The 11877-nt window shown below is 36.9% G+C and overlaps 1 protein-coding gene across 1 annotated transcript in view; it reads left to right on the forward strand.

The window, feature by feature from the left end:
* FAM126A (family with sequence similarity 126 member A) overlaps positions 1 to 707 on the forward strand; it is a 92761-nt gene extending 92054 nt beyond the window's left edge. Inside the window, exon 11 of the mRNA XM_007946563.1 lies at positions 133 to 707. Coding sequence (XP_007944754.1) covers positions 133 to 707 — 575 coding nt within the window. The remainder of the gene's footprint in view (positions 1 to 132) is intronic.
* The last annotated feature ends 11170 nt before the right edge of the window (positions 708 to 11877 follow it).

Below are 11877 nucleotides of genomic sequence, written 5' to 3' on the forward strand. Positions count from 1 at the left end.
GTTTCCTTATGAAATTATACTAAAATTAAATTCATTTAAGGTACAATTGATTTGATGTCAGTCATTAAGAAAAGGATGTTTTCTTGTTTGAAATACTTAATGTTAATTAATCTTTGTTATTTCTTTGTTTAGGAAATACAGATTTAACAGGTCAAGAAGAACTGATGGACATATCTGAAGTTGACGAGGGATTTTATTCCAGGGCTGCGTCTAGTACCAGCCAGTCGGGTTTATCAAACAGTAGTCATAATTCTAGTAACAAGACAAATGTAGGAAAGAACCAGAGACGGTCAGGAGGAAGCAAAACTGGAGGAAAAGAAAAAGAAACCACAGGGGAATCTTGCAAAGATCACTTTGCTCGAAAACAAACTCAGAGAGCTCAAAGTGAGAATCTTGAGCTGCTCTCTTTGAAGAGACTGACTTTAACAACCAGCCAATCCCTGCCTAAGCCTAGTAGCCATGGTTTGGCAAAGACCGCTGCTACTGTGTTTAGTAAATCCTTTGAACAGGTCAGTGGTGTCCCAGGCCCACATAACCCATCACCTGCTGTTGGCTGTGGGACTGGGACAGACGCCAATAGGTTTTCTGCCTGTAGTCTCCAAGAGGAAAAGCTTATTTACATTTCTGAAAGAACTGAACTGCCAACGAAGCATCAGTCAGGTCAGCAGAGACCTCCTAGTATCAGCATTACTCTGTCAACAGATTAATTTCTAATGCATTTTTCTCACTAACCAGTTAATCTGGAAATACTCCTTTGTTTCGTATGAAAGTGCCGTAGGTCTTTCATGCCTATTCCTGAGAGGAATGCTCATGTCTAAATTCTGAAGGCTACCTTGACCTTGTGAAGGGAATAATGTCTAGGTTGCAGTATGTTGAAATATGGTTTTATTTCTTGATCATGTTTTTTCCACTTGGTTTGAGTCCTTTTCTTTCTTTTCTTTTTATCTTTGCCCTGAGATTGCCAGTGTACCGATAAATTTTGGTAGTTTATTTGGTCAGGTTGGCGACATCATATGTGAGGCTTTGAGATTTTTTTTTTGTTTTAAGAACTCCTATTTTGGTAGCTGCATGTTTGACCTTCAGAGTGGGAAGAGAACGTCCAAGTTTGGGAGCTGTTTTACAGAGAGTGAGGCAAATGGGGAGTCCCGGAAACTCTACAGCTGGCCGGTTAGCAAGCCCGTGTGATAAACAGGCTTATGAAAAACAAAAATGGTGTGTGAAATCTCTGATAAAAATGTTTGTAACAAGATCATCTTTAAGATTAGAACAGTTTATTCAAAGCAGCAGAAAAATGCAATATTACATTATTTGAGGAGATGAATGGTATATGATTCCAGGGGACAGATGGGAGATTTCTGTTGTTATCTTTTGGATGTTTTTAAATCAGAAGTCAGATTGCTGGTACAGGTGTTGTTTGGAAGTGTTTTGCTTCGGTTTATCAGATGAAAGTCTCTTATACTCCTAAGGCATAATAGGCCATAAAGCTGATTTATCCTGCCCCTAGACTTTGGGAAGCCTAATTACTTTGGATTCGTATGATTCAAAGCACATATCAATGAAGACTTCTTGGAAGTCATTGTAAATCTTGCAGCACAGCTCTCAAGATGCCAACACCAACCATGTAAGACTGAACTGCTTGTCTGCAAATGAAAGATATTATTTTTCCATCTATGAAAATTAAGAATAGTGAAATGTGGACAAGAGGCATTTAATTAGGGTCATTTGTGTTATTAAATTTAAACTTACAAAGTATAAGGAAAAAAGTATGTTTGTTGTTTTGTGACAGGCCTATCTTAAATGTTCTTATTATGATGTAGAAGGGATAATAAATTTAGTTACCTTCCCCCAGTTGAGAAGTAAACACCAGCTTGCTTGTATGATGGTATAGACCTCTACATTGATGCAAAAAGGTTGGTGTTTGCTGGTGGTGGTCATTTCAGCTATGACTGAGATTCCCTGTAAATCAAAGCTGTTTAAGTAGTAATTTGGAGTCAGAGAGAGACACAGCAGTGCTAAGGATAAGAGTAAGCTGGATGGGGAGGAAGGCCTGGGAGCTGTGCACTCCTTTCTTGGGCTCTTTTACTATTAATATACATATGTATTAATATACAGTGGTGTCTTTATCCATAGCCCCTAGCTGTGGCACACAAAGAGAAGATACTAGTGTTTTTTCTTCTTCCTGCTTGTGACAAGCTCAGATATATGAAAAATTTATATGTCTTGAAGGTGTCTAAGCATTTACACTATGGATGCAGTTTTGACCATCACTGCTTTAGCCATAAGTTTAAATCTAATACTTCAAAAGGCATGAACCAGTTTTCATTCATTAGTCCTGAATGCAGTATGGTTTTTGATATAAATAAATTTGATATTTTTAATTTCAGTAATAGAATAGCCTAAATTATGGCCAAAAAATATAACACAACAAGAAAGTGAAAGTTGATATTATTAGTCTTGTGTACAATTGTAAATATTTGTAAAATGTCATTGTGAATTCCTTGTCTTTTTTAATCCTTTAACAAAGATCTTTCTCTAGGCATAGTTACTAACAGTATTGACATTATTAAGAACTAATTTAAAAGATTGGTATTTTAAGCGAGTTGCTTAGGAAATGTTTTAAAATAAGTTTGGGTAACTTATTCTCCGATGGCACAAACGAGAGCTCATATTTTCATGTTCAACCACATAATGGAACTTCATTGTGGTATTATTCTAGACCCTTGCTACTCCAGGTGACCCCAGGGCTAGTATGTAGCATTGGCATCACCTGGCAGCTTGTTACAAATGGAGAATTTCAGTGCTACCCAAACCTACAGAATCAGAATCTGCGTGGTAGCAAAGTCTCCAGGTGACTTTTGTGCACATTAGAGTTTGAGAAGCACCAATCAAGAGACTATCAGAATGCATACAAATCACTTGTTTAGAATTCTTGGTGGTCTCACAGCCCTAGATCATGTTAGTTAGGTACTAGATCGTTACAGTCTTTGTAGTTTTTGACAGCTAATTAACTTTTCATAACATTGGCACATTACTTCTTAAGTCCTCCAGTTCTGAATTTTAATGTTTCTTACTCATTTTTGCAATAAAAATGTAACATTTTATATTTATCTTGTTATCCATAAATGGAATCACATCTATAGATGCCTGCAGTTTCAAGTATGAAGGAGCTCTCATTGCTATTGAGTCAGTTCCGACTCATAGCAATCCCTCCTTGGGTTTCTGAGGCAGTATCTTTACGGAAGTAGATCGCCCAGTCTTCCTTCCGATGAAAGAGCTACGACCCTTTTATACAATGCACAACCAGTATGCATGTGTATATTCTTTCTTTTTTTAAAAAAATCTCTGAAAGCTTACTCAGTGGAGTGGTTTTGAGTTTTTGCTCCAAATAACTTGCACCAATTTATCTGGAGTGTGAAGTTATGTTAACAATGAAGTTATTTTATAGAAACTTTGATACTATTTGAAAATTTTGTAGTAGTTATAAATATTGGATAATACTCAGTATGGTAAGAAATTATTATTATTCATACTACTCTTTTCTCACTCACCTTCTCAAATTTGAAAATTTGGAAGGCTTTCGTTGGTCACTTTCCTAGGAGGATGCTGGTATGACAGTTAGGTCACAGACCTCATATGTATCCAATATACTTTTTACCAGGAGAGGATTCCACACAAAACTGTGGTCTTTAATCCTGTAGCTCAGAGGATCTGAGTAGAAATTGCAGCTCCATTGCACATTTTAAATGTCTAGGGATTCTGTAAATTATGTATCCTCTCATTCTGGAAACATCAAACTGCCTGGGGTGTTCAGTGAAGCTGGATCCTAGCACTTACCTTTTGGAATCCAAGTGGGGAGAGAAACAAACTAGACTTCTCCAGGGAGTCTCAGAGTATGCAGGGCAAGTGTCTTCCTTTTCTCCCTGAAGCCACAGGAAAGCCCCCTGGAGTTCCTTGCTCGCCACCCTGGAACTTTCAAAGTCAGGTGCATAGACTAGAAAGTAGAAAGTTGCAGTCTTTCAAGGATAACTGAAGTTTATTGCGGAGAAGCAGTATTTCATTGCCATTTTCATGAATGAGGCAACTGTTCAGCAAATATTACTCATTAGGAAAAAAAAGTTGAATTAAAGGGAAATGTATTGTTTAAGCCAAAATAGATCAAAATAATCCCAGTTTTAAGGGATTTTGCTTATTTTGGAAGAATAAGATTAAAATGTTAAAACTGCTGAATTTAAATTATAGAGGAAAAAATGTACTCTAAGACATAATTTTGAATATTTTAAATGAAGCAGTTTAACATTTGAATCTATAGGCACAATAAATCTATACTTTATTAAAAGTCAGCACATCAAAGGAAATATATGTGTTAAATGATGAATTGAAAAAACGTCTAATGAGAAAACCACCATCTAATGGTAGTTACTTAAATTAAACATTATAGATAGAAATTAATGTATTACAGGGGCTTCCCAATCTTTAGATGAAAAACAAAAACTCTCTAATCCTTTACTTAGCATGAATTATACTTTCAGATTTGTTGTTTAGTAAAATTATAGTCAGTACATTGAGTTATCCACATTTGTGTTTAATATTGGTAAATTGTTCATTAGAGAACATAAATATGTTGTCTCCTATACTTTGTAACTTGTACATATCTAAAGAGACTAGCAGTGAACATTTTGGAGGATTTTTTATGTGTTTTTCTGGTAGAGATCTAGGGTACCTGTGTCTTATTATGAAGCTTTTATTGCTAAACTCAAGATCTTATTGACATACTGTTGCTTTCTCTTATGTGGAGTTTATTGTGTATCACTCATCTTTACTTCTTATCATGTAGTGATACTAATCTTTACATAGTAAATATGCTTGTTTATAATTGTATTCCTAGGGTTTACATTCTTCAACTATGACTTTGGATATTTTTATGTGTTCCCTACCTTTTTAAGGCTATGGAAATAAACTGGAGTTTTGTTTTTGAAGTTTTGTATGTTCGTGTAAATGTTCTTCACATGTAGTACTTTATACCGCTAACATCGCCTCTTGCTTTATTGAAATAAAAGCTGAAAAAATATTTTCCAGATTATTTTACTCCTTAAAAATTGTTTATAAAATTTTCAACAGTTATGAGGTGGAGGGAAGAAGCCAAAGAGGAAGACTTAGATGAATGGAGCCATTGGCAGCTTTAGAGGGCAAACCATACGGCAGTGGTATCTCATTCCTAGTGTTACGCTTTATATGGCTTAGGGATGAAGAGTGTGCCAGGTTCATCCAAAAGAGGAAGATAAGCTTGTACTGTGCACCATAGCCTGATTATTCATCATACCAGAAGCACAGGCAAATTTAGATAACAGTGCTTAGCCTATTAACTCCAATATGAGTCTTTAGCACTTGAATGTAGGCATTATATGGCCCCTAGTACCTAGCATGGGACTTTGTACATGATAGGTGTTTAGACATTTAATGAATGAGTAAGTCAGGTTGATGTTTGCTGTGGAAAGGAATCAAAGATAAGATCAATTTTTTAAAATTAATTTTTATTTTTGCAGTGTTCCTTCCCCCTCCCCCCATAACTAACAAAGTTTCCTTCCATATATAAACCTTTCCTTGACTTTTTACAATAAACTAATTTGTCCTTCTGTGACTGACTTATTTCACTCAGCATAATGTCCTCCAAGTTCATGCATGTTACGCAGTTTACACCAATGTATTTTTTATACAGTAAAATTTCAGAATTCCATTTCTTGGCTCTAGGAAATCTTAATAGCATTACTTGAATTGCCTTACTGTGTGTGCTTAGAATTAAAAAAAACCCTTTCAGAAACTTGAAAAAAAAAATCCTAGTGTGTATATTTGTATAACTCCATTTCATCTAAAAAAAAACCAAACTCACTGCCATCGAGTCGGATCTGACTTACAGCAACCCCTCCTTGGGTTTCCAAGGCAGTATCACTACAGAAGTAGATTGCCCAATCTTCCTTCCAAGGAGTGGCTGGTGGGTTTGAAGCTCTAGCCTTCTGGTTAGTAGTCACATGCCTTAGGCACTATGCCACCAGAGCTCCTCCATTTCATCTAAGGAACTATGATGAAAATCTTTTCTGAACTACTATTAGAAGAGTACTTGTAGAGAACCAGAGCTGTGATTTTGTAGGCAGCATGCTTAAAAAAAAAAAAAAAAAATACACTGCAGTTGAGTCAATTCGACTCACAGTGGCCTCTCCTTGGGTTTCTGAGGTGGTATCTCTACGGATTGCCCAGTCTTCCTTCTGAGGAGTGGCTGGTGGGTTTGAACAACCAGCATTCTAGTTAGCAGTCAAATGCCTTAGGCACTATGCCACCAGAGCTCCCAGGCAGCAGGCTAGCCCTGTGAAATAGGCACTATTAGTGGATTCTGCAATCCCAAATAAATACTTGACTCTTCGGGTAGAATCCGACTTTGGAAATACCAACATCATTACTGAGAAAGATTATTACAAACAATTCTAGTCATTTGGTCATTTTCTTTGCATTATGTTATTGTGATAGTAGTAGCAGCTAATATTGGTAATTAAAATTATAATCACATTTAATCACATTTAATCCTCAAACCAATCCTATAAAATGAATAGAGTACCCATTTTACAAAAGAGGAAACTGAAGATCTTAGGAGGGTAGATGACAACCAAGGTCACCTAGCTGCTGGGTCTTGAACCTAGGTTTATGACTCCTACTTTTCTATCATTTGGTAAAAGAAGATGCTAAGTAAATGCTACCTAATGGCCATATATTTGAAATTCATTCATCCTATAGGTGATAGTTTTAAGGTAAAATAAAACCAAAGTTTTCCAAAAGTAAATCATGATCTATTTTGTAGAATTTTAGATATTTGCACTTCAGTGGTAAACAAAATTCTGGTTATTGTGATATTTAAAACATGGTAAAATGCAAATTAAAATTAGATCTTTTTAAACTCATCAGATTGATGAAAAGTTAAATAACTGATACGAGTACTGGCATGGGTAGGGGAAATCATTAGTCTGTGAGACCATTGGCAAGACAATAAATTGATACAACTGAGTTGGTGGGCAATTCAGCTGGATCTATCAAACAAAGTGCACATGCCCTCTACTCAACAATCCTACTCTTATTTTTATCCCACTATTTATGTTCTAAGGAGCCCTGGTTGCACAGTGGTTAAAGTGGCCAGTTACTAACCGTAAGGTAAACGGTTCAAACCCACTCACCACTCTGAAGGAAAAGATTTACAGCCTTGGGAACTCTTTTGTTGTTGTTGTTTTTTCTTATATATGTTCTACAGAAATTTTTAGCACAAATGTGTAACAGAACTATGTAAGGTATTCTTTGCAGCCTTGCTTGTAATAGCAAAACAAAAACAACAAACCTCAGCAATCTAAATGGCCATTAAAAAGAATGCAGATTTATATATGATTAATTAGAAAGATTAATCTTCCCTGAAAAAAAAAAAAGTTACAGAATATATAGTATGACCCTATTTTCTTAAGAAATGTGTGAACTGTATATTATATGTATGTATATATGTATATGGGAACTCTAGTGGCATAGTGCCTAAGGCATTTGACTACTAACCAGAAGGCTGGCAGTTCAAACCCACCAGCTACCTCTTGGAAGGAAGATTGGGCAATCTACTTCCGTAGTGATACTGCCTTAGAAACCCAAGGAGGGGTCGCTATGAGTCAGATCCAACTCCACGGCAATGGTTGCATTGCATCATATATATATACACACACACATGCACATTAACACATACATATATGTTTGCTGGTATGGGGGAAGAGAAGCCTTGTTTCCTTACAGTGTGGTTTAAAGACAGCCTGCATTAGGAAAAAACTAGTGCTTTTTCAAATACAGATGACCGGCAGGCCTGGTGCCAATCTCCCTGAATCAGAATCACTGTGAATGAAGTATGGTAATTTACATTGTCAACAAGTTCCTCACCTGATTCGTATACAAACTTAAAAGTTTGCCCTACTAGCTGACAACAATGAATTGGTTATCTTTTGTCTCTGATAGTGATTTGTAGTCTGGACATACTTGAAGAGATCCTGTATTTTAAATGGGATATCCCTGAGATAAAGCCATTTATGTAGACCTGCTTGTGAAATATGAATTGGCCTCAGACAGGAAGATGATTCTCTGTGCTACATAAGAGTACATGTCAATTAAATGAGCAATTCTTAAAATAAAAATTCTTACTATAGTTGATGTCCTCAAAATATTAGCATAAATATTAGTGGCATATTAATATTAATGACATAAATATTAATGACATTAATAAAGCACAACTAAATCTTAGAACTTACCTCAGTAAGAGAGAGCACTGCCTTGGTAGTCTTAGAGGTGTCTCATAATGGAGAGGTTGTAAGTGGGATATTTGTCAGACTTTGGAATCTATGCTTATATGGTTAAGGTAGGGAACTGACTTGTATCAGCAAAATTAATGTAGTTTAGGATTGGTAGACAGCAAGCAAGGGTCTTGAAGAGTAGACTGGTGTTTGATAAACACTCTTCTTTGCTCGGGTTAGCTAATGATAATCTCCAGTCTATCAGAATTTCCTGATGCAAACAGTTTATTGGAGATTTTTGGATTTGTTTTGTTTGTTTTGTTTATAGTCATATCTTTCCTAGGCAAAGTTTTCGTGGAATAAGCAATTAAGTCATATTGACAAAGTTGGGCCCAGTTTCATCTACGTCGTATTGACTATAGGTTTCAGTTCTCTCTCTCTCAATCGCTATCTATACTATCTAAGATTGTAACTCATTTTTATAGTCACAGCTTATTGATATGTCTTTAGTGACTCATTAGGGTTCTACTAAAGATCTCAAAGATTTCTTCTGAAGCTTCTTGGCCCTGCTAAAGCACTAACTTCACACTTCTAAGTGCTCTAATATAGTCTTCATTGCATTATACTGTAGATTACATTTGCACATGTCTGTTTCCCTCATTACATCTTGGCCTGTGAGAGTTTAGTACAATATCTGATACATGATAGTGAATAAATACTTGTTTAATTAAGATAGAATGTGAATCCAATCCAAGAAATTGATAGTAGCATAGAAGATACTGTGCTACTTCCTCTCTGCCATTCAAGACTCTTTGATTCTCTGGTGTACGTCTGCATGGAGATGAGATGAAGGTTGGAAAATTTGACTGGTTTGATTTTTTAACGTGTATTGGCATAAAAGTTTTTTTGGAGAAGAAAATTATAATACATTATGGTTCTTTGTACTTAGGGTAATGATATGAAGATTTTTCAGCTAGTGTTTGACATTTATTTTTTTCTTATTTTTTACTCTGTTGTTCTCAGTTTATCTGTGGTGCATCTGAGCAATATCTAGACTTATCAGAAAATAAAGTGGGAAATACCTAACCTCAACACTACAAATTCTCAGTTCTTGCTTCACTTACTACTTCGTTTTGTATAAACTATGAATGTACTTAACTTTTATATCCTAGGACTGCTACTACCTGATTAAGACCTATTTATCTTAACATTTTTACTCTCTTTATTTAGATAAGTCCTTTGTTATTGCTGAAACTTTACTTCTTCTGTCTTGCCTCTTATACTGTACATTTTTTTACTAACATTTTCTTCTTCAAATCGTTTGAACTGTCACCCTTTAAAAAGACATCTTTGCGATTTCTCTTCTCTTCTAATCCCACTCTAGTTTAGAATCTTATTTCAATACTCATTTCTTCCTTACCCACTGCAAGCTAATCTATTCTGACTCATAGCAACCCTATAGGACAGAAAAGAACTGCCCCATAGGGTTTCGAAGGCTGTCAATCTTTATGGAACCAGACTGCCTCATCTTTCTGCTGTGGAGCAGCTGGCAAGTCTGCACCACCAACCTTTTGATTAGCAGCCAAATGCCCTTAACCACTGTGCCACCAGAGTTCCTTCATTCCTTCCACAGGTCCTTTAATTCATTTACATCCACAAAGTTGAATTTAATGAAGGAGAATATATCTGAAACAGGGAGATAACAAACAAACAAGCAAATAAACTCATGAACCACACCTATAATATTTCTCAGTTCGCTGAAGATGAAAACGTTTTGAGCCTAGTAACAGAAGTAGTACTGCACAATATACAAATACTAGCCAGAGTAGACTGAGGTATTACAACCCTACCCAAGGATGGTTCTGGAGGACAATGAGGAAAGGAAATCTTTCCAGTGGGAATAAGTCTGAGCAGTATTTCTTGTCTGCTTTCCTTGGAAGATGAACTATCCTGAGGTACATATCTATACCACTTTATGTCTCATGGTTGGCCAGAAGGTTAGGGACAGAGAAGTAACGAGACTGGAGGATGAGTGATAAAAATTAGCAACTAAATGTGTGGATGGACTTCTTGAAATGGGCTCCAACTATAATAATTGTTTCCCATGTTGATACTTAACATGTGCCCCATTGTGAAGGGACTTCTTAATAATCAGATAGTTAAGGTGACAGATTCTGAGGATGTCAGTATACCTGTTTCTTCAAATATCACAGTCTTTGTTCCATCAGCTGATGAATAAAGTGGCTATACTGGAAGGTTCATGATTATACATGGACTTTAAAAACATGGATCGCCCATAACCATGGCTACCTTGATTACTACTACTGCTAGGATCCCAATCTGTCAGCAGCAGTGACCAATCTTAAAATATATCCTCATGCATGTGTATGTGTGTGTGTACTTGTGTGCATGTGTTGGGGTGGGGGGACTAGATAGTTGCTTGGGGCAGGTTGATTATATTAAGACTTCTTGGGAGCTCTGGTGGTATAGTGCCTAAGGCATTTGACTGCTAACCAGAAGCTGGCAGTCCAAACCCACCAGTCACTCCTTGGAAGGAAGACTGAGCAATCTACTTCTGTAGTGATACTGCCTCAGAAACCCAAGGAGGAGTCACTGTGTGTCAAATCTACTTGACAGCAGTGACTTTGGTTTTTTTTTCTCCCTCTCTCCTGGAGTGGCACCTATTTGTCCTCATGGAACAGACACTGTGACTCTGAATTTAGAGTTGCCTTTCCTGCTTGCCATGCTTCTGTGTGTGATACTAAATGCTTTATTCACCATCATGATTTCCCTCACAATGTTACTTCTAAGGAATCTATTTTGTTTTAGTGCAAGAAGGTAGAACTGGACTTGAACTTCCAGTATTAGCAGACTAGGTAAAATTCAAAATTTCCATGGAGAACTAGACATTCTGAAAAAAAAAAATCATTTAAAAAAACATGAAAACCGAAGATGGAGGAATAGACAGACAAGCGACACAGACCCTCTTCAACGAAGAAAAGAAAAACCAATTGACAGAGATACAGAAGATAATCCTGGAACCCTGAGCTTTGAAAGGAACTATACAGAAGTGGATTAGGCACCACCTAGTAGAAAAACCTGAACGAAAACAGTGAGTACAGAGATGCACAGAGCTGCAGACTGTCAGCTACTCTGATGAGACCAGCAGCCTGAATATATCCAAGTGGTTTTGGAACCTGAGAATTGACCAAAGATCAGTCCCGGTCATGAAGGGCCGCAGGGACAACTGCTCTGGTAGCCTATGACTAGGAAGGGAAACAACAAGGAGAGAGACAATCTGAGCTGTGGACTTTCTGATGTCTGGAGGGCACAGCCATTTTGATTGTGTACACATGGCAGCCATTTTGGATATTTAAAGTGACCAAGGGTGCAGCCATTTTGAATGTTTACAAGTGGCAACCATTTTGGATTTTAAAGTGATAGCATTCTCATTCGGATTCCAGGGACCTAAGAACAGGCTCTGTTTGCCAGGAGCAGCAAGGCCATACAAGAGGCTGACAACAGGAAAGGAGACAGGTGCTGAATGTGTAAGTGCTGTCAACTAGTGAATAGAGGAGCA

Source organism: Orycteropus afer, unplaced genomic scaffold, assembly GCF_000298275.1.
Source record: "Orycteropus afer afer isolate SDZICR_OR568_19922 unplaced genomic scaffold, OryAfe1.0 scaffold00008, whole genome shotgun sequence".
NCBI lineage: Eukaryota > Metazoa > Chordata > Mammalia > Tubulidentata > Orycteropodidae > Orycteropus > Orycteropus afer.